The sequence below is a fragment of the Lissotriton vulgaris genome, chromosome 6 (genome assembly GCF_964263255.1).
Source record: "Lissotriton vulgaris chromosome 6, aLisVul1.2, whole genome shotgun sequence".
NCBI classification, from domain to species: domain Eukaryota; kingdom Metazoa; phylum Chordata; class Amphibia; order Caudata; family Salamandridae; genus Lissotriton; species Lissotriton vulgaris.
Window position 1 is genome coordinate 1,230,740,305 of NC_141694.1, and position 24,337 is coordinate 1,230,764,641.

At 41.4% G+C, this 24,337-nt stretch overlaps 1 protein-coding gene across 1 annotated transcript in view; it reads left to right on the plus strand.

Annotated features, from left to right (window-relative positions):
• SYTL3 (synaptotagmin like 3) overlaps window positions 1-24,337 on the plus strand; it is a 653,935-nt gene that overhangs the window by 533,043 nt on the left and 96,555 nt on the right. The window contains exon 13 of the mRNA XM_086927324.1: window positions 22,948-23,062. Within this exon, the coding sequence (XP_086783450.1) occupies window positions 22,948-23,062 (115 nt within the window). The remainder of the gene's footprint in view (window positions 1-22,947; window positions 23,063-24,337) is intronic.

Genomic DNA, 24,337 nt, shown 5'->3' on the forward strand with positions numbered 1-24,337 from the left:
GCTCTGTATGTGTGTGTGTGGGTGACTGTGTGTGTGGCTCTGTGTGGGTGTAAATGCAATAGGTCATGCATTTGCGAGCGATTAAGCAATTGGCATTGTAAATGACAATGCCATTTATTTAATGATTACGCTATTGGCAATGTAAATGACGATGCCATTTATTTATGATTTTTTTTTAAAAACACCCCAAAAAAAGTCATGAGCAATGCCAATAGCTCTACCTTTAATAATGCCGAGACCATTGCATTGTAAATGCTTGTTCAGTTAGCTATACTGCTAACCATGGCTTTTTTATGTACCAGAGACTCCTGTCTCAACGACGGGGAAATGATTCAGGTATGTGAATCTATGAAAGCTTCCAATACTGGAGAACTACAGTTACAGGTAAGTAACTTGTTTTCTTATTGATTGTCTCAATTCAAGTTGAAATGAATGTTCTACCCCAGGCCGCCTTACAAAAGCAATTTTTAATTGCTTGAGTAGGCACTGAAGAAATTTCAGTCAATGACGTTATAATTTGCGTAATTTCAGGAATTTTGCATTACCATTGGTGCTGAAAATTCAATTAATTACGCCATGCTTGTGGGAAAATTATAGCACAGGAACAACTCAAACGTTTTCGACACTTCTGTTTTTCGTGTTTTTGCTTTATGCAAAATGCTTCTTTGTGTCCAAAATGAAATGCTTCTTTGTGTCCAAAATGGACACAAGGACACATTTTATACTAAAATATAGCACAAAATGCCAGCTTTACATTTTGTGTAATTCTTGCCAAATTTTACAAAATTATGCGAAAGTAAGTTACATGAATTTCTTTTCTGGTCATCCTCGTAAATTAGAACAAGGCGCTTCTGTTTTTGTGCTTTTGTTTAATGCAAAATACTTCTTTGTTTCAAGTATGGACACAAGGGTGCTTTTTGAACTGAAATATAGCACCAAATGCCAGACTTGCATTTTGTAAAATGTTTCCCAATTTTCACGTTATAATGCAAAAGCAAGTTACACAAATGTATTTTCTAGTCATCCCCGCTGCCTAAAGTCAATGCCTAAACACAGCGTGCTCCCAGTGGTAGCTGGTTCCTGCGGTGCCAAGAACATCAGATAATATTTGTTCTTGGGGTTGCACAGCTGGTCAAGAGAATTGGCCACATAGTAGTGATCTCAAAGCCTACGAAAAAGGCTTTAACTAGAGCCAATCTCAAAAAGACCAACTGCTGGGGAGAGCCTAAATCTGTTGTATTAGACTCTACAGGAAACAAGCTCAAACTCACGCAGTTAAATTCGTGCGGCAGGCCTCGTGACAGCTTGTGAGTCATGTTTATTTTAGCTTCCTTGGTTGATTTTCTTTCTCCTGCCAATTATTTACTGTTATTTCCTTTCTACTTCCGTTGCAAAGCTGCAAATCTGCCAAGATTCAGGCACCTAAATGAAATATGTTGTTAATTGTACTCACTGCAAGTAAAAAAAAATTGAAGGAAGAAAGTGGTGTTTGCCAAATATTTTCCTCCATAGTCCCAACCCAGACAAGTAGGCATATTCATTTGTTTGCACTTTTCGGAGGTAGATGTTGCCTGTAGGTGTAGGAAAGTGCCACTTTTGACACAGTTAGCCCCCAACTTTTTGCCTGATGTCTGATGTAATTTCAAACTGTAAGTGCTAACCAGGTTCCCAGGGCAAGATCTCCTTCCCTAAAAACTGTGCCATGATTGGCACAATTCCTGTTTCCCATGTAAGCCCCAGTAAATGGTACCTTTGGTACCCAGGGCATGGAGACAGAAGAAAATCCCCTTCGGACCCCTCACCCGGATCGGGCAGTGCTGCTATCGCAGGCTGCGTGCCCAGGTGCAGGACAAACCAGAGAGTTGACATGGTACACAGCCCTGTGTTCTATGCCACCATTACCCTGCATATGACATAAGTAAGTCGGCCAGCCTTCCACCATAAGGCAGCGTGCAGTGTATCCTATGTGAGGGCATATTAACAACATCCAGCCCATCCTGGGGGTTGTAAGTGAACAGGGAAGCCATAAAGAGCATATGGGCTGGATACTTGCTCCAGGTGCATCTCAATTCCTTCTGTACCTGAGTCCTGGGCCTCATCCAGCCGGTCAAGAAGACCTCCAACCGTCCCAGGTGCTGTGGTCCTCCGAAACTCCCTGGTGGAGTCCTCCTTCCAGCGACTGCAAGGGTAACTGCATTGGCGGTATTCCACCATCCAAGACTACACCTTAATTTCAGCAACCGTGACCTCTGGGGTTGGTGGTGCTTCCCTAGAACTACGGTGACCTGCTGCCTGCGACCATGACGGTAACTATGTTGGCAGTCGATTGAACTCCATTAAAGCTATACTCATTCTGGGCTTCCTCCACTGAACGCAATGGTAAATATTTGACGGTATCTACTGCCATGTTCCTAGATACTAAAAGTACGGCATACTTTGAACTGGATTGCCTTTTCTTCCTAATACCATAGCCTACAAAGTATTTATTGAAGTATTTTAAAACCTACAAAGTATATCTCCGATTTGAAGTCTTGCTTCTCAAATATGTATAAAGAAACTTGTTATTTTTATACAAAATTGTTCTTGGATTTATTCTTGAGTGCGTGTCTCATTTATTGCCTCTGTGAGCACAACAAATGAATAAACACTGTCCTCTGATAAGCCTAGCTGCTCGCCCACACTACCCAAAAAGAGAGTTCGTATTATCTTCTTGCTGCCTCTGTCTTCCTTTGGGGTTGTCACGCAGTCTCTATATAGTGTACTTCATTTTAGTACACTGTACAGAGAGGCTCTATCTTACAGAAGGCATTGCTTGCACTGTAACAGGCTGCCAATGCAACTAATGACCAATGTTTAATTTGTAAAAAATCGAGTGCCAGCGCATAAGATATTTCACACCAGTCCCCTGCAGCTGGCACCACCCACGTCACTTAAACCACAGACTTAAGTCCCAGTATTTTAACATTTATAAGCTATATTAAAAAATTAAACGTTTCATTAAAGAACTTTGCTCAAAAATACACACAGCACCACAATGTGGTGGATTCTTAGAAAATCGTGCCAGTGTTTACAAAGAAGTGCCAACGCTGAGCACCCGAAAATACTGGCACAAATTAATCACTGATCACGCCTATCTCCCAGAGTGTATAATCTAATTCAAGGATTGAAACAAAGCATCCACTTGAAATAGTATTATGTGTTGATCGATGAATCCTGCTTAGCTCATGTCTCACTCTCTTTCAGGGGCACTTCAATTAAGAAATTGTGCAGCCACAGCATTTTCCACATGGTTATGAATTTACAAAACTTGCCTCATAATCATCTGCTGCAAAATTTATAAATTTCAATTTCAATAATATTTTGCTTCTTACTCAAAAGGATCAAACGTTACAAAAACAAAGTGCCACATATGGTGATATTAAGTAAAAGACATTTTGCAAAGGTTGAATGACCACTTTCAATTTCTGAATGTTGTAAATTCAGGTATTAAACTAGTGCTAATAAGGTGAAATTGTAGGCCCTGATATTATATAGAATTACTATTAAAAAAATATTCATAATAGAACTGTTTGTACGAAAGAGAACGTGTATATTATAAGAATACACAAACCTGTCATTAATTAAATTTTAGGATAAACTTCAAGCTTATCTTATTATTATTTTTTTTCATCTCACTCAGATGTCCTATATGTATGCTTTTCAATTGCCCTTTCACCTTGGCCCTATTTCTTGGGTGTCGTTTTTGAAGCAATGTGTTTGTGTGCTAGCACAGAGCACTTCTGTTAGAATTTATTGAACTCTTCCTGGTTTATAAAGCACTGCACGCAGGTGGAAACTAGCATCACAGCGAATTGGAGATTGAGGTGAGCAAGTTATACAGACACTTAAGGGAAATGTTGGTTGGTGTTGAATTGTCAGACAATTCTCAATCTAACTGACTTTGTATGCAGATGTGGTGGTAACTTAGTAATAGGGCAGCACACCCATGATATTGCTGATTTGTTGTAATTATCTGTGTTGTTCATCCCTTTGTGGAATTTGAGAAGTTTTCACCTTTTAGAACATATCTCTCATGATGACGCTCAGCTTTACCTAAATGTGCTATCTTATAAAGACCTTTTTTTCTGAAAGCAAAAGACACTCAATTGATGGATGGAATGCAGAACAAATCAAAACATTCACCCCCAGTCAAGTGTTCTTTGTTAAATCCATCATTATTTTGCTCACCACACCACCCCAGTTTAGACCTAGCCATATGCAAATCAGTCTTGATCCTGGGCCTCAGAATTCTGCAAAATATGCATGGTGTGTTTGAGAGAATCCTATTTACCTTTTAGTGTTAAATCCTTCTTGAATGTCAAATCCTGCTTTGCAGGTATGCTGGGGTTTATACATATAACACCTGGGGCACACTTCAAAGGCACCTCTCATATCACAGGCAAACCCCCTCAACCAGCAACGCCTTTCTCCCCAAAGCCAAGCAGACTACAATCACAGTGGGCCTATTTTTGACATTACAGTGTCAAGTTCCTGCTTGAGGGTGAGGCTGGGCAAGATGTCTGACAGTACATGAAATCCCGCAGCCCCTGCCAGCCTCCCTGTAATCCTGCTACATCCTGCAGATGCCATTGCCCTTGAGGGGAAAAAATGGCCTGTCAAGTACCTGCTGCACAGCGCTGAGTCCTGAGAGCACCCATTGTGCTGCAGGAGTAGCGGTGCAGAGCGCAGTGGCCCCAGTGTGTGAGGCCTGTGGGACGTAGTCTGGGCCTAAGCTGCAACTCCTAACAAGTGGTGGCGGCTCTGATTGCATTGGCGGGTCACAAGGCCCTAGAGGGTGCAGTCCTATTGTGAGGTGGTCCGACTGGGGCAGCTGTTGCCCCCCAGGGATGAGTGCTGGGTGGTGGATCCCTGGTGTCCTGGCTGACTGGAGCAGGGGTCGCCAGACGGTGGACTCCAGGGGCTTGAGGCAGCATCTGAGCCCTCCAGATGTACTGGAGGAGTGAGGGCTCCCCTGGGTTGAGCCAGGTCAGCTTTAGCGGGGGCGGCCAGGCGGGAAGCAGGCCGCACCGAGTCAAAGAGTGCTGGGCTCCGGAGCATGAGGCTGTCTACAAGCCCTGATGATGGGCTGAGGGAGAGACAGGGCCCACTCAGGCTATTTTGGGGGAAGCTGGGAGTCTGCTCTGCAGAGACGAGACCTGCCGAGCAGACAGGACATCTCAGAGCTGCAGTGAGTGCTGTGTCCCAGCTGATGTGAGGAGGTCTGGACGGGGTAGCAGTTGCCCCCTACTGGAAGTGGAGTGGGGCCTGAGGTCTCTTTCGGCCAGTTGGCTGGAACAGGGGTAGCCATGGCCAGGAGGGCTGGAGGGGGCACACGTGTGCTGGGCCCCAGGGGAATGCCATTGGAGCCCAGGACTGCCAAGACACACAAGAGCCTCCTGTAGTGGGCCTGGAGGGGCCAGGAGAGTGGCCCACACTTTCATAATTGGCTGAGAACTTGCTGGTGTGACTGGAGCTGCACAGATGGAGTGGCCCGAGTGGAGGCTGGTCTCTGCTGTGACTGGAGGTCCTTGGAGCATGTGTGATCCAGTGGTGGCTGGAGTGACCTTGAGGAGCTGCGGTGGTCTGCTGAGAGGCTACTGGAAGAAAGGCGCAGCAGAGCAGAGGAACCCCGGTGGACATATCATGGGGAAAAACCGGCTCTCAAGGGCGGCCGCTAACACCATTACCCAATAAACAACCCCACAGCAGTATTCAATTCGGGCAACTTGCCAGAAGGGGGCGGGATCCATGGCCACATCACTGGAGCATGAGGGGGAGCCCTCTTGGGCCGATCTGCTGGTGGCCATACATGGGTAAATGTAAATGTACAGGAATTTATATAGCGCAAATCACCGAGCGGTTTCTAAGCGCTTGCTTAGGGAACCCGTCCTGGTATTCCCCTGTGAGATAACCCCGGCTGGGTATCCGCAAGGTGAAAGCCAGGCATCCCGCCACGAGGGGCCGTTGTGGAGATTAAGCAAGCTATTGCCCAGAGTCGCAGAGGGTGAACCCGTGAATCGAGTAGGCACCAGAGCGAGAATTGTCGAGTCCATGGACATTTTAGGACTCAAGACCCCGCCGAGCCGGGAGTTGAACCCTGGTCCCGGGCTGACCTCTGCTTCCAGGTCTGCCTCCTCTAACCAGTGAGCCACACTTATCCACAACTCACTGCTCTGGAGCATAATATTGAAACAGTGTCCATTGATGTCAATATGCTCAGGGTGGATCTGCGTAAAACAGCAGAAAAAGTGACCACAGTGGAGGATAACATTGAGACGCTGCATGGGGAGGTGGCAGTTCATAAGCAGCAAATGGCCAGAATAACCACAGTAAAGGGGGATTTGTAGGCTAAGGTAGAGGATGCAGAGGGCCGATCCCACCGCAGCAACATGCGTATCTTGAGCTTTTGGGAATGGGTGGAAGGGATGTCAGTTGAAGGCTTAGTAGAACAGTTGTTCTGGCAGCCCTTGAAACAACAGGGACTCTCAGATATCTTTTTCACTAAACGAGCGCGCCGCGCTCTGGTGACTCCGCCGCCGATGGGTCCCCACCCCCCCGAGCCTTCATAGCAAAGACCCTAAACTACAAGGACAGGGATTGCATCCTTAGGGCTGCAGGAAACAGGCAGTTCCAAAGATTGAAAATTATTTGAACACCATTTTCGCTGTCAACACCAAGAAGGTACAGGAGCAGCGCAAATCATTTTGTGAGGTAAAGCAGAAGCTGCAGAACATGAACTTTAAATACATGCTGCTATATCCTTTCAAGCTCAAAGTCCTAGTCAATGCGAAGGCGCACTTCTTTGAGTACCCTGAGGAGATTTGGGTCTGGTTGGAAGTGTGGAACAAGATCCCTGCCCGGAGTGTGGATACTGGGGCCCGCCCAAAGTCACAGTTCGAACGTGGCACCTCGAGGGGCCTCTTCAGGCAGGACAGATACCAGGGTTCTGCTTTGGATGGGCTGAGGGTCACAATCCAGGAAGATGGTACAATACAGGTGACTGGGTCAGGGGATTCGCAGGTGACTAAGCTGGGCCAACAATTACCCACAACAGAGGCTTGGGTGTCAGATAGTCAATCCACACATGTCAATGCCATATCAGACAAGAACTTCAAAGTAGAATGATACTGCAAAACTCTGTTGGGGTCTGGTTAGGTGGGGCTGCGGTATGCTGACCTTTATGTGGACATGTAGATGGAACTCAGGATCCTTAGCGCAAGATGGCATACGCGATTAGGCGGTGCTGGTTGGGAAGGTGGGGGTTATTATCCTGGTTGGATAGATTGGGGTATATATGCATGGTCCTGGCACATGTGAGGTGGACCTACGTAGAAAAATAGTTACACTATGTGTATTGTTTTATTTCAATTGTTATGGCAGTTTTGGTTATTATTATGAATACATGGTCTGATTGCCACACACAGCACTGCAGGAAAGCATACAGCTTTTGGACGAGGTGCATTTATGAGTGGAGGCCTTAAGATATTGACCTAGAATGTTCAGGGATTAAGCACGTACATAAAAAGACAACAAGTGTTGTTATTTTTGAAGTGCCATGGGGTGTCCATGACTTGCCTCCAAAAAATACACCTCAGCCATGAGGGTGCAGAAGAAATGGAAGGGGTAGGTGTTCCTCACGCCCTATTCTACTTATGCTGGGGGGGTGCTGATAGTGGTCGCCCCAGGACCTCTTTGTGCTTACATAGGTGGATATAGAGGGGAGATATGTGGTCCTGTAGGTAAAACTTGGGACGCTTGTATCCTTGGTAAATCTGTACACACCAAAAGTGGACGATCCCTAATTGTTTTAAAAGCTTCAGGAAGTGACAAGTGTGGGTCTGGAGGGTTCCATATTGTGGTTGGGGGAATGTAATTGTGTCTTGGATGGGAAGGTGGACAGGCTACCCCCTAGACTCAACACGAAGCCTTGTATGTCTAAGACGTTACATGAGGCGATGGATAATCTAGGGCTTTGAGATCCCTGGGGGGCCCACTGGCTGCATGATAAGGGCTTTACCTGCTACTCATTCACACACAAAATCTACAGTAGACTGGATAGCTTCTCATTGGCAGATGTGCAACCAGGGGATTTGCACGGGGTGACTCATTTAGCACAATTTGTGTCTGATAACTCATCTCTGTGCTATGAGCTGGCTCTGGGTGGGTTTGGGGGGTCGGAAAAACAGGCTAGGCTGTGTAAACTCCCAGCTGAACTCCTGACTGACGCAGTGGGCAAGGAAAAACTCTTGCAAGCTTTGACAGACTATCTGGAGGTAACTGCGGGACTGCAGGGTCTCCACAAATCGAATGAGAGGCCGTGAAGAAGGTTTGGAGAGCCCACTCTCTGGGGCTGACTGTTGGGGCTGCGTAGGCAGCCCCAGTGAGACTTGCATCAGGAGAAGAGGGAGCTTGAGTTGTTGCAGTGGCGCGTAGCTCTGGGCTAGGATGCCCAACCAGAAGATTTGTGGCTGTGTATGAGCATTGCAGGCAAATGGGATAGGCTGGGTGTATTTATGCGCACCCACTATAGGCAGTGCTTTGACTGGGTGGGGAACAGGTCTGGTAGACCTTTGGCCTGGCTACTGCGTAGGGAGACTAGTGCTCCATTTGTTCTCCATCTGAGGGATGAGGTGGGTGCGCTTGCGACCCTGTGTGCGGTAGTAGTAGCAGTGTTTCAGCATCACCTGGAGAGGGGGTACCATGGTGGCACCCGCAACAATCTTCTCTGCTCACTATGCCACCCCAGTTTACTTGATTCCAGTTCAGATAGGACCTGGCCTGCGGTTCAGGCTTTACTGTTCCCATGAGGAGCAGGGTCAAGACTGATTTGCATATGGCTGGGTTCAAATTGGGGTGGCATAGTAAGCAAAAGAATAATGGATTAAACCCAGCTCTCATGGCTGGGAGTAAGTGGTTAAAAAGATTCAGCACTCCGTCCATCATCTTGTTGTGTTTGCTATGCTTGCCCTAAATGGCCATGGGTATGCCCAGACGTGAGTCCCATGCTTGATGTGGCACTGGATTCAAGCTAGCCTGGCTGTTGAGGGCTGTTAGCCCAAAACCGGTCCCAGGATGCTTGTTTCCACTCCAGGGAGGACCTGGTCTGGCAGATTGGGCTGGACTGTATCCATGAGGAGCAGGTACAAGACTGATTTGTATATGGCTGGGTCCAAACAGGGATGGCATAATGGGCACAAGAACAATGATTTAGATTAAGAACTCTTGACTGGGGGTGAGTGGTTGAGAAGTTCCAGCACTCCTTTCATCATCTGTGTTTGCTGAATTGCTGAATTGCAAGTATGGTCAGGAATGCATGCAGTAGCTACCACTTGGTAAAGAAAAAGTGTAAAAGCATTAGTCCTTATTTTCAAAATGAGAATATGCTTGTGTATGGACTTGAATCCAGAAAGTGCATTTTGTGTATGAGTGAGAACCTTCTGGTTTACACTGGCAAAAAAGTGATGGAGAATTGCACTGTGCAGGTTTAGCTTGTCTCCGGTACATGCCAAAAAGAGTGAGTGAAGGCTGACCGAAGGCTGACCAGAGCATTTAAATTAACCCACTTATTTAGCAAAAATGCTAGTGATGAAGGAGTGGCTATTAAGAAAGGCAAATGATTGCAACACCCAAAAGAGAAAACGTTTCTTTTGTTCCCAAACTGCCCCTGCTTCAAAGACTACTCAAAACCGTAATTCATCACCAAAACTGGTCTAGTATTTCCAGCCTTTTTCTGTATGGCTAAACATGCCTTGTGCAAATGTTCATATGCAGTGTCTATGAGGACATTTCAGATGTTTTTATAAAAGTGACTGACTAACAGGAGTGATGCTAACTTACTTCACAGGAATGCCATTATCAATAAATCGGACCGATTTCAGTGACTTTGTCTTGTTTTCCTAAGTTGCCCATCTCAAGGGGTTTAAACTGTTTATCTAGTTGACATGTCTTTGTGTGTGTGCTGTTGCCTAGAATCTCTCGGTGCCATATAAAGCTGAAGACTTCTGTGGTGCCATCAATGGAATGTCAAAGCTGGTGCGGATGTGAAAGAGAATGTTTGCACGTCGGGATTGGAGGCAATGAGAGTAGGTGTTAAGAGCTGAAGAGAGAAGGGGTGAAGGATAGGAGTTGCAGACTTTACTAGGGGTGGGCGGGACTCACGGAGTTTCACTCTGCGGAATTCCACAGAGCTACATGAAAACACTGCGAGATTCCACGAATACCACGAAAGGGCGGGAAATTAACTAATCGCACTGATTTTTAGTGCCAGGAGTTTGGTCTGCTCTGCAAAATCTGTGTAAATGGCACAGCGCAGTGCACCGGAAGCTGCTGTTTCTTGGTCCAGCTCGAGTAGATTTTGTACTCGAGCAGCAGCTTTCTAATCACAAATGGTTGTGACTGCCTGCGATGACAAAAAATCTCGCCAGGTGCCCTCCTAGCTGCAGAAAATCAGGCTAGGGGACGGCAATTATCGCTCGTGTGAGAAAAAATTCTGCCACGCGGCAGTTCGCGAAATTTGGCTGGAACTCCACATTACATGCATAACACAGAGAAGCTAAAACCCCGCCAACTTTGCCGGCTGAGCGGAATTTATTGCCCACCCCAAAACTTACTGAGGTAATCCTGAAGATACCCTTGCACTCTGGGAAGTTCATAACTTTGTGAGTCACCCGCATCTCTCCCCAAACTATCATGAGAGAGTTCCCCAGTACCCAAGAGCATAGTTTTACTGTGAACTAAGCTCCAATACTCATTATGGCCCTGATTTGTAGTGCAGGGCTAAAGTCCGATCCCTGTGCAAACAAGAGTATGTACAGGAATGGGAATCATGAGTTCTCTGATAACTATCTCTCCCTCGCAGTTTCCCCTGATAAATTCCAGTTGGTCAAACCTGCCAAAATGTATGTGGGGAAAAGACCTGTAAAAAAAAGCGAAACATGCTGAATTCAAATTGGTTAATACTGGACCATGTTATGTCTCATTTGCAAGTTAAAAAGTCTGAATAGCAGGTATTTAAAACACGTGTGGTAAATACCTCACTCTGGGTAAGGGTATTTTCCATGCGTGGTAACTACTACACCTATTCCACCAAGTTTGTAATGTGGAACTTAACATGAAGCTGGTTGAGAAGTGGGATCAGTATTGAAATATCGAGGGACAAAATATCGAATTATCAAAATATCGATGCCAAAACATCAAGGGACAGAATATAGAATGCCTATCTACAAACAGGTAAGTACTAAAATAACGATTCCAAAATATAGAATGTTAAAATATAGTTAGCTAAAATATCGAATTTTTAAAATGTATTAAAAATTACTACACGTGTAAATAAATAATGAACATAATTAAATAAAACATAATTAAAATAATGTAAAAAAGCTTAAAATGTAAAAATAATAAATGAAATGTTACATATATTTTTTAATATAAATTTACTTAATAATACTATAAAATAATTACTAATCTTAATTATAAAATATTTAGAACATTATTAAAAATATATTGACATACATATATAAATAAACATATTATATAGATATAAAAAATAAATAAAATAAAATAATTAAATTAATTTGAAAAAAAATGGTAATTAATAATGAGTGCAACAGTAGTGAAAGCGTTGGATACCGTAGGCGTAAAAATTCCTATTTCCACTCCAGTGAGTGCAACAGTAGGAAAAGCGTTGGATAGCGTAGGGGTAAAAATTACTATTACCACTCCAGTGAGTGCAACAGTAAGGAAAGCGTTGGATAGCGTAGGGGCAAAAATTACTATTCCCACTCCAGAGAGTGCAACAGTAGGGAAAGCGTTGGATAGCGTAGGGGTAAAAATTACTATTCCCACTTAAGAGAGTGCAACAGTAGGGAAAGCGTTGGATAGCGGGGGGGGGGCGGTAAAAATTACTATTCCCAATCCAGAGAGTGCAACAGTAGGGAAAAAATGATTTAATATTAAAATAAGATTACATTAATTATCAATACCAATAAAAAATTAATTAAAAATAATGACCAATTAATAACAATTAATTACCAATAAAAAATGACTACCAATTAATAAATTAATTACCAATAAATAATTAATTATCAAGTAATTATCAATACATATAAATAAAAATAAATATTAACTTTAGTACAATAAAATTACTTCCCATCCAATTCCCCTATAAGCCCACAACCCGCTCCTAATAATAAAAAATAAAATTAACATAATTATCAACTAATCAATTAATAAAAATTATTTACCAATTTAATAATAATTAATTACCAATTAATAAACATTAACCCCTTTGCTGCTCATGACGAGCTCAGCTCGTCATGAGGCACAGTGGAGCTGTGCTTATGACGAGCTGACCTTGTCATGAACAATGGGGATTGAGGGAATGCAGCACAGGAGGGGAAAACCATTAGCAGCCAAGGTGTTAATGACCAATTAAAAATAATTATCAATTCATTAATTATTAATACATATAAATAAAATGTAATATTTAATTTACTATAATTAAATTACTTCCCACCCTAATCCCCTATAAACCCACAACCCGCTCCTAATAAAAAATACAATTAACAGAATTATCAATTCATCAATTAATAAAAATGACTTACCAATCTATAAAATGTAATTGCGAATTAATAATTAATTATCAATCAATTATTTATCAATACATATAAATTAAAATTAATATTTATTTAATATAATTAAATTACTTCCCACCCTATTCCCGTATAAACCCACAACCCGCTACGGAATTAAATTACGCAAAAATTAAATTACATAACATTCATTACTTTAAAACAATTAAACATACATTAGAAAAATAATACATAATTTTTACACAAATACTACCATACATAACACCAAAAAGAAATCGATATTATGGGAATCTACATTATAAAATTTGATTTTGTGGGAATCTATATTATAAAATTCGATATTGTGGAATTCGATATTTCCTACCCCAATTTCGATATTCTGTCCTATCTATATTTTGATTATTCGATATTCTGTCTATTCTATATTTTTGTATCAATATTCTGGCCATTCGATATTTTGGAATCAATATTTAGGGTGTTCACCTGAGAAGTGGAAACTGAGGTCATTATTATTCAGGTCAACTGTCAACCTTCCAAAATTTAACAACATTGAGGTAAAGGGTTTGTGTTCATGTTGCCTGATCATTTTGAAAGACTGTCATTTGGGCTTCAGAGTGAACAACAGGTGTGCTGAGTGGGTTACAAGCAGCATTAATAGTTAAAATTCTTATTTAGAAATTAGGTAAGGCCTGTATTTAGCTTTTAAAAAGGAACAATGCTCCTCTGGGAGATTTAACACATTGATTAAAGTCAATGATTGAAGTAGGTAGGAAATTCGGAGTGTGTTATTTCTCAAATAAAATTACTTGTAAGACTTGACAGTAGTTGCTTGAAGTGGAATGGTGTGCTTGCATAAGGTAAGAACTACTTAACTAAAATGAAAGATGTAAATGAACAGTTTCTGTGGTATATTTTACTTGTCTGCTAAAGGTAATGCTTTACATTCACTGTGTAGTGTACAGTATTCAATTACTAAGTTGAAGAGCAGTTTACATGTTCTTCAACACTGAGGTTGCTTGTTTTGCATAGTGAAGTTTCGAAATAGTGATTGTTACATATATATATATATATATATATATATATATATATATATATATATATATATATATATATATATATATATTAATACAACAAGTTTTCTTCATCAAAGAAGACGCAGCACACCACTTCAATGCTGTTTGGTTGTATTTATTCTCCTGTAGGTTTCTCCCACCTAAGCATTTCGGACTATACAAGTCACTGGTCACGGTTTACAAACATTAGTCCTTTGTTTGTCTTGCATATTTATACTGAAACTCTCACATGGCAAGTTACGGTGCATTGTGGGAACAGTAGGCAATTGCAGTTGCGTGCTATTTCTCAGCTTTATCGCTGTGTTGCTGGTCTGCAAGTTTACGCTTTGCAAAGGATTTTTGGGTGAGCATAGGTAATGAATTACCAAGAAGATGTGAGGCCTTTGTTTATGACATATAGTATGTAAAGAACCGGTTTAATTTTGTTACAATTCACAATGACAAGTGGAATTGATAATAATATGCTCTCACATTAATGACCAATAGTCATTGGGTATATAATGGCTAATTGCCGTATTTATCCTTTCCCAATTGTGCATGCGTTATTACTTGCAAACCTTACACACTTTGATAAAAAAAAAGGTTTTAACTGTTTTGCTTAAATTACATGTCTTTATAATGTGTCATTTGAAAAATTACTGAAAATACTACATCTTTTACTTTTTAAACAAATTTCTAAATTGTCCAGCTTGGTATAGTTTTTGCTTTCATGTTCATTGTGCCTTATAGTTCATATTTACAGGTGCACATACATCTCATCATCCCCGTTCAATCCCATAGGGGTTCTGGGTTTAAATCTGATTATTAATTTTGATTCGAGACGTCGTAGTTTCGTAATTCGGTCACCACCTCGTTCATTCTCATTAATCACAGCTATGCCTGCATAGGTAATATCCTTCCAGGTTTTACCAGGATGTGTTTTTAAATGTTTGGCAATCGCATAGCTAAAATCATTATTTGTGATTGATCGAATGTGTTAGAGTATTCTCTTTTTGAGAGCACAAGTTGTTGAGCCAATGTACTTTTTCCCACAGAAACATTGAAGTTGGTATACAACGAATTGTGACTCACACGTGGTTTTCTCTTTAATTTCGAATTTTCGTCCTTTAGGGTCTTTTAGGCTTTTGAGGTTTTGACCAATTTTACATGACTTGCATGTTTGACATTTTGTTAATCCATGCTGTCTTTTTTCCAACCACGTCAATGGCTTTATTATTCGGAAGTGGCTGTTGACCACAGTATCTTGTATTGATGGTGCTTTACGAAATCAGCAGTCTTTATCTTATTAGAGATCCAATTTCTGTATCTTTTTTCAGCACACTCCAATATTTGGTCAGGATTTGTCTTATTTTGAAACTCTCTTTAGAATAGGTGAGAATCATTCGTGGTTTGTCATCATCCGTTTTCGATTCTTTGTTTTTTAGTATTAGTGTTTCTGTTCTCGTTTTGTTTCTTGCTCTTTGCTCCCCATGGGCAATGTCTGAGTGTTTATATCCACGGGCAGTGAATCGTTCTTTTGTTTCATTGAACTTTTTTCTATCTCTTCATCCTCAGAACAATTTCGTCTCATGCGGATAAACTCTCCATACGGAATGCTTCGCTTTAAGGAGTTGGGATGAAAGCTAGTACCATGCAGAACACTGTTTGTAGAGGTCTTTTTTCTAAAGACTGTTCTCTCAAGTTTGTTGTTTTTTATGTAGACCTTGGTGTCTACGAAGTCTATTTCATGCTTCTGAATGTTGTAGGTGAATTTCAGTCCTACTTTGTTTTCGTTCAGAGCACCAATGTATTCAATTAGTTTTTGCTTAGGACCTTTCCAGAGGACAAAGAGATCGTCAATAAATCTCAACCATAATACCACATCCGCGGTATACTGTTCATTTTCCTCTCCCCAAGCTATGTTTTTCTCCCACCACCCCATGGTGAAATTGGCATAACTTGGGGAGAAGGAAACGCCCATTGCACAGACACATGTTTGGGCGTATATGTTTTTGTTGAATAGGAAGATCTTATTGGTCAGGCAGAATGTTATCATGTCGATCAACCTGTTTGTGTGTCTGATTTCTGAGATTGGGCGTTGTTGTAAAAAGTATTTAATTGCTTTCAGCCCTACGTCATGTTGTATCGACGTATATAGAGATACAACATCTATTGTTGCCAGCCAATATTCCGGATGCCAGTTAGTGTTCATTATGTTTCTGAGGAAATCCCCAGTGTCCTTTATAAACGAGCTGAGCAATGGGACGATGGGTGCCAGGAAGTAATCAACATAAGATGCAACGTTTTCACATAAAGATCCACAACTAGAAATTATTGGTCGAGCCGGTGGATTGTGTAGAGTCTTGTGGATCTTGGGTAAAAAGTATATTGTAGGTGTTATTGGGTGTAGTACTGTCAAAAAATCTTTCTCTTCCTTGGTTAGTAATCCCTTTTCATACCATTCACTGATATGTTTGTGCAACGTTTGCATCATTTTGACACTTGGATTAGTCTGCAGTAGTTTGTAATTTGCCTCGTCATTAAGTTGCCGATTAGCTTCCTTTACATAGTCTGTTTTATTCTGGATGACTATGTTCCCCCCCTTATCTGCTGGCTTGATTTCAATTAGGGGGTTTAGTTGAAGAGCTTTTAGAGCTGCTTGTTCCTGTTCACTCACATTTTCTTTGCTGTTATTCACATTGATCATCGTTTCAGGTTCTGCCACTATTAGGTCGTGGTATACATCCATATGATTCCCAGGGTGTATTATTGGGCAGAATTTTGATTTTCTTTTGAAGTTGGTTTTGGAATGTGATGCAATAGGGATTCCCATGTCAGTTATTACTTGAGTGTTACTCAGATCTGTCTCGTCTATCTGATGTATAAGTTGATATGCAGTTTCTAGTCTTGCAGCATCCGCTACTGTGAATGTTTCTGGTTGCAGTGTAGTTTGCTCAGTTGTCTCTCTTTTCTTTTTAGCGAAGAATTTCTTCAATTTTATTTTGGGTATATATTTATATACGTCGATTCTCGTTTCAACTTCATCTTGATGCTTATCAGGACAAAATGTTAGTCCTTTGCTTAGAACAGCTGTCTCTGGTTCAGTTAGTTGGTAATCAGATAGATTGACAATAACCTTGGGATCCTTTTTTGGGACTTTAGTTTTGGTTTTTAATACTTCTTCGGTAAAGCTCTGTTGCGCAGTGGGTATCTTCGGCTTCCTGCTTCTCCTGGTTTTCCGCCTTGGCTTGTGTTCACCATTTGTCCTCTTCCTCCTCCTCGTATTGTCTGGTTTCCTCTGCCTCTTCCACCCATTTTACACTGGAGTTGTTATATCGACAATCTCTTTATTGTCTGGAGAGGAACCGAAGAATGAGCTTGAGGTTTTATTAAAAAACTCCAGAACAATTATTTGATTTTGAAATTCACTAGTAATATCAGTGCCACATCATAAAATTTCTTAGACCTAGCAGTGTTTGTCAAAGACTCCAAACTCCATTCAAACATGTATAGGAAACCGACGGCAGGAAACACGCTGCTTCATGCAGCAAGTTTCCATCCGAAGAGTCTGATAAAAAGTATCCCTTATGGGGAGAGTCTAAGAGTCATACGCAACTGCAGGGAATCAGAACTCACTACACTTAGCTCTAGGTTCAAGGAAAGAGGATATACAAATGACAATATACGTAGCTCTATCATCAAAGCAAAGAAAAGAAGCCGGGAAGACATTCTGTTTAATGACAGCAAAGCACAAAACAAACGCAATGGCCCAAATAATCAAGTCAGAATGATCACCACCTACAATCGGAAGCATTGAGAGGTCAGAAGCATTCTAAATAGACACAAGCACTTGATCTATAATGATCCGATATTGCAACCATTAGTACCAAAAAGACCGGCAATAACGTTCAGGAAAGCCAGATCTTTTAAACAGATGGTAGTTTCCAAAATGCTTACACAAAAATCTAACACAGGGGGCTCTACCTGGCTTAAGAGAAAACCGGGGTTTGTGAAATGTTTGAAATGTAAAGCCTGTAGGCAAGGGAAAAACACACAGTCATACACACCGGGCCTATAGAAAAGAGTGAAAAAGATAAGAGGCTGTTTCACGTGCAAAACAGAATATGCCATCTACGTCCTTCAGTGCCCATGTGGCCTGAAGTAAGTGGGTAGCGCAATTCATCCTGCCCACATAAGGATCTTACAACATATGAGGGCAATACGGAATGCAGATAAAGCATACCCAGTCGCTCGCCACTTTGAACTAGAACATAATAAAGATGACTCAGGCTTAAGTTACTTTGTTATAGACAGTGTGCCGCAGAGTATCCGAGGTGGGGACAGGGAGAAAAAAGTAAGATGCCTTGAATCTCGATACATTGTCGAGTTAAACACTAAAGCTCCGACTGGTTTGAACGTAGAAGAGGACCTAATCACTCACCTGTAAGGGTTTCTGTAATAATTTAGCATTTACTAAAATAATGAGAGTATTTATGAAATGGCTAGGGTAGTCACAATAAGTTCGATTTTAAGGTTTTATGTATGATTTTTATGTAATTTTTGCACTTTGTAACAGGGGAGAGATTGGGGGTTCGCTTAACAAAAGAGAGATACAAAAACTGAATAGTAAACAAGCCCACTGGGGTGAGATATACTATAAACAGTAGTTAAACACAAAGTGTAAACAACAGGTGTTTATTTAGCCTATTGGGGCGGTATACTTGTGGTTAATACATAGAAGGGCTTTAAAACACTTAGGCGCACTTGCGCGCATGCCCTATTAAATAATATTAGCATGATTAAAAAGCTAATGTTAGACAGGAATTTGAGACAGGACAAATAAAGTTGCATTTGAAAAAAGCACCTCCTTTTTTAAAAAAAGAGCGAGATAAGTACAAGGATAATGCGAGCTGTGAAATATGTACACAATTGTGTTTGAATTGTATATACAGCAATGCTTAATTCCTGGAGTTTGTCTAAAATGCATGGTCCTGTTTTATCAACATGTCTCGATACGAGTTTGTGTTATGAACTACAAGTCTGTTATCCATGCTACTCTCCTTGTAGTTCTAATGTCACGTGATTGGTTGTTTTTTGCACAACGTTTATATTGGCCGCTATGAGACATAACATTTCGGTTATCAAGCCTGCGGGTCAGGCGAAACGCGTCCGAAGGGCTGACTTTAATAAACTATTGGCCAGCACATGGTGTCGTCAAAGCGTGGTGTTTGCTGCGTGTTCGAGTGTTAATATTTAGGACCTGACTACGGAGGTCTTTTACCCACGACGACACCCACGCTGATAAGGCAGGCGACGGCGTATCCCGTGGTGAGGAGTTGGGGAGGATATATATATATATATGTATGTCACAAAAAAAACCAAAGGTTACAAGGATATTATAGTTAGATTGAAGTTTTACCCACACAAAACCATAGAAATGCAGAAGTTATAGTTATCCTTATAAATATACTTCTGAAAAGAAACTATGACTCTTATATTAAAGTAACTTAATAGCATGAGTTATAGTTTCTTCAGATAAATATAACTATAAATATAACTATAACTTATGAATTTCTATAGTTTTGTATGAGTAAAGCATCAACCTAACTATAACGCCCCTGTAACCTTTTTTTGTGCGTGAATTCCTATGTTTTTTAAACGTAAAGTAAAATATAGTTACTGTGCGTTAATACAATTGCCACTGTGCACGCCTTTGGCTGTGGGCAGCGGGTGTTGGCCGTAGGAAAGATGCTACAGCCAACCGTCCCGCATACACCCAACTCCATGCTGGGCATGGCCTTTGGCAGGGCGTGGGGGGGATTTGTGTGTTAGTAGGTAAGGGTTAATTTTCCCATTGGGCTTTGGACCCGTAGGTTCTTGTGGATCCTCAATTCATGCCCAAAAAGATTTTTGGGGCGATTTCCTGTCATGTGATATTTGTATACTGACCCCATATGTGTTTTGGCACTTTAATTTTCTCTCCCCTGGGCCAAGCCAAAAAAACAAAATGGGAGCTGCAACTTTCTTTCCAGGTTGCAGCCTGCCAATTAGAGCTTTGCTTTTCCCCTGGAACCGCGGGTACCCACAGGTGGATCCGCAAAGTATCTGCGTCCCTAGATATCTATAAATGTCTTTCTTTAATAACTCCCAAATTACTGAACGGATCTACACCAAATAACAAAAAGATCACTTTCTGGACCAAGATCTACCTTTCTGCCAAATTCAGTTCAGCGGTTCGGGCTGCAGCTCTGTGTAAAAATTGCAAAATTCCTACAGACGTTGCATGGGGGAAAAAGCATTTTCGTACCCTCCTTTTCTCAGACCACCCCTTGAGGAATCACCCCAAAACTTTTCAGACAGCAGCTGATGTAAGTGGCAAACTAGTTTTGAAAATTTTGTGAAGATTCATCAAAAGGCTCCAAAGTCATTAGCAAAACAAAAAACACTTTGTCTGTGGGAAAAGTTGGTCCTACCTATAACTACCGACTATCATGATTACCTGTAGGTAGTTATAGTTATGACCTAGTTTCCATAGGAATTTTTGTTTTTCTTCACTAATAACTTTGGTGCCGTTTCAGGAACCTTCACGAAATTTCCAAAACTAGTACAAAATGTTTCGGGGTGATTCATCAAGCAGGGGCCAAGAAAAAGGGGGGTCTCAAAACGTGTTTTCACCATGCATAGAGATTTAAGACATCTACAGCCTGAAAAACTGGTTGGAATTACCCCAAATTTGGCAGAAAGCTAGCTCTTGATCCAAAAAGAGCCCTTTTTGCTATTTGGTGTAAATCTGTTCATCATTTTTTTAATTCTAAAAGGAAAAATAAATTTGTACATCTAGGGACATGAATCCACGCACCAAATCAAGGCCCTGATTGGCTGGCCGCAACTTGAGAGAAAAGTTGTGGCTGCCATTTTGTTTATCGGCTCTGTGCGAGGGGGGCAAAATAAAATTGAAAATCAACATAAGGGTCAGGATATAGGTATCTTGACCCCATAGGATAGATGAAGGGCTCCCAGAGGGACTCCTCATGGGTAAAAAATGTGCTAAACATTTTTGGGGGCTGATCCACGGTTCCGTGGATCCATGTGCTAAAGCAAGGCCGTGATTGGCTGGCCGTAAGTTGAGAGAAAAGTTGTGGCTCCCATTTTGTTTATCGGCACAGAGCGCGGGGAAATAAAACTGAAAAGAGACATAAAGGGTCATGATATAGGTATCCTGACCCCAAAAGACCGATGAGAGACCCCTCACGGGCAAACGTTTGTCCAAAATTCTTTTTTGGGCTGATCCGCAGATCCACCGAGTTCTCAGTGCAGCCTGAGTGGAAATCCGTGACGGATGCGTGGGATGCAGAGCTCAATGAAAAAAAAATACCCACACTCAGTCACCAATCCTGCATGAGGCTGGGTGCATTCAGCCAACCCTCCACCACGCACGACTAAAGGCCTTGCGCGGCAGGGCGTTGGCTGCTTGCAAGGAATTGCCGCAGATCAGGGCCTTCGGGCAACCCCTGCCGTGCAGGGCCAAAGGCCATGCGCGGTGTTCGATTGGCTGCATGCATGGAGTTGGCCCCAGGTCCTGCAGCCAACCCACTGCAGCGTTAAAAAAACCCATAGAAATTCACTGAAAAAGCAAAGGTTACAGGGACGTTAGAGTTAGGAATTACAAATTTGAAAAACCTTAAGAATTCACACAAAAAAACAATGGTTACAGGGATGTTATAGTTAGGTTCAGAATTTACATGCACAATACAATAGAAATTCAGCTGTTAGAGTTATTTCAAGTAACTATAACTCATGCCCTCGCCGTACAATGCTACTTACAACACATATTTCATCACTCATGACATCTTGCATGACATAATTCATATTATCACTGCAACATTTCCACTGAAATTATTGACGATAAAACTGTGCTTGATGGGGGCACGAGTGATAGTTACCTTAGGACACAAATTATACTTACTTGAAATAACTTTAACTATAACAGCTACATTTCTATGATTTTGAGCTTGTAATTTATGAACTGGACTATAATGTCCCTGTAAACCCTTGTTTTTTTATGTTCCCGGTCAGAGTTTAAGTGTATAACAGTTGGATTTGTGTGCATTGTAGGAGTTATAGGACAATGGTTAACTTAGCCTCAGGCAAATTGAGAGTGAAACCCCCATCTCCAGTTCTTACCACATAGCGCCAAGAAGTAAAATGGAAAGGACTCTTCATGTCCTGAACTGGTAGCACGTTTAAAGTCCCAGTAAACTACAGATAGAACCCAGGTAGAATTTCTTTCAGGCACATCATTCTCAACATATAGCTTTGATAGAAGGAAGGAAGTTGCTGCACATGTACAAATTATGCCATGACATTTTCCAGAAATACTTTCTAATTAGCATCTTGACCACGATCAAAATTAGCCCTTTTTAGATATGGCTTGATGAATGCTCCTTCTTGCAACCCTCGTTCAGGTCAATCTTTAGAGGATGCAAAACAATGACAGTTATGCCATGATACGATTTGAATTGCTTTCGTCACAGTGAACATACCTCAGCTGGTCACTGGTGTAATCCGACTGCCTGACTCATAGAACTGTGTATGTGCTTTCCTTTTTCCACAGTAAATCAAATGTGCTTGTCTTAAAAATGCCCATTCAGTATACAAGGATTGGTAGCCATATAGGCTTCAATCTACTTTGAACGCAGGACTTGTTTTACTCTAAAAAGAAATACCCCCCCACCCCCCCAAAAAAAGCCTCAAACAGAAGTTGCTCGTGTTCTGATGATTCGCATTGTTCCTGTGTGCACATGGTGAATGTTTAGTGTGAATAGTTTGTAATTATGCCTAATTGCGTGATGTGGCTCAAAAGCATATTTTTGTGAATTTTGTGTAACAAATGTAACACAAAATTGCTGAAATAGTGTGAAATTAGACTGGTGTGCTAGAAATTTCCTCCAGGCTTATATGAAAGTTGTCTGTGGATGCATATGCATCCCTGTTTGTATATATGGTTTATGTGAATGTGCTTCCTGTTTGCATCAGTGCCTGTATATGTTTTGTCTTTGTGTATGGTGTCTATGTGTGTGTTACCTATGCGCATGTGCCTTCTCAGTGTACAAGAACACCTGGGTGTGTGTTGCCCTTGTACTGAGGCTCCTGTACGAATGCTAGTCTGGATTTGCTTGGAAGTCTCTATGTTAACTTAAAGGTTGGCAAAGGAGAGTGAAGACCGCTGCGGAATAGTAAACTTGGGCATTTGCTTCTTTCCTTAGCGCAATACTTGTGAAGAGGGTATAGAGCAGTACAACGGGGAGCTGGAGATCCAGGCAAAACTAGTGATATCCTCCCTGGATGGAAAGATTCAGTATGTGGCTGAGACATCAGAAGGTAATGTACACTCCATTAAAATGTAGGATTGGGACTGCCCTGTTACAGACGTCCATGTGTGCAGAATTTCTGCTTTTTTAGAAGGAATATGTGATTGTAGGAGTTTGTGTTACTGCAAGATGATGAAACGGAATAGTCTTGTCACCAAAGAAGGATTGTTGAATGTTCATCCAGGATACATTTCTCAGAGCCCGTTTTGTAAGTGGAAGAAGTTCACATGTTGGTTCCTCACTCTGAGTTATTCGGGAAAATTGGGTGTAAAATCTATCCAGGGGAAAAAAACACTGCTATTGCACGGCCTGGGTCGGCTTTTCAAATTCCAAACCGACAATAACGGTCTTTAGGAATGGTATTATGGCATGATATTCCAGCTTTGCACACTGCCTTTACCAGACAACTTCCTCCAAGTGACAACTGGAGGATCTTCCATAGAAGTAAACCAGGATGCTTAATTTGTACAGATCTCAAGATGTGAAATCTTAAAAAAATTCCATTTGCTACAGATTTCGAAGCCACTTCTGCACTCAGAATGAGTGCAGAAGTGGATTGTGGATTGTGAAGAAGACAAATCTGAATAGATGTTGTCCCAAAGGGTATGAGAAGAGGTAAAAAAAAATGAATATGGTGCCTGCCCATCCCCAAGTCATGTGGTCATCTTTGGCAGGAATGTTGAAGCCTAGCAACAAACCTGTAATGGCTGAAAGACTTTATTGGAGAAATGCACATTCGCTGGTAGTATTATGGGGTGTTGCTATCACCACAGAAGTAGAGTCACTGTGAACATTATGGAGTGTTTATTGCCGTGAAATGAAACTGACAGCACCAGTTGTCATATCTGAGCATATTTTCCTTAGGGCAGCACAATGCCTTTGTGAGGGCAGATGGTTCATTACACTAATGCAACATCAGATGTCAACAGCAGTAACATGCAGTATGCAATGATTAAATGAGAATCCTGATGGATGTTGTTTTTCTCCAGGTTGCACACTGTAATTACTTTTTGGACAGAAAAAGGCAATGCTTTATATAAATACTATATTGTAGTTAGATATACACCCATAGGCAGCCACACAATCACTTTCCTTTCCAGCTTAGTTATTAACTTGGGCATTTAGTTGGATTATTGTGTGTTTTTTTCTGGGGCTAATCAAGAAAAGGATCTTCACTTATTTCTAACACTGTCCTCTATCAAACTCTAAATATTTTTTCTAGGCCAGTATGACATGAGGAGGAACTACAATTTGTATTTTGGGTAGACCCGTCACCTTAGTAGTA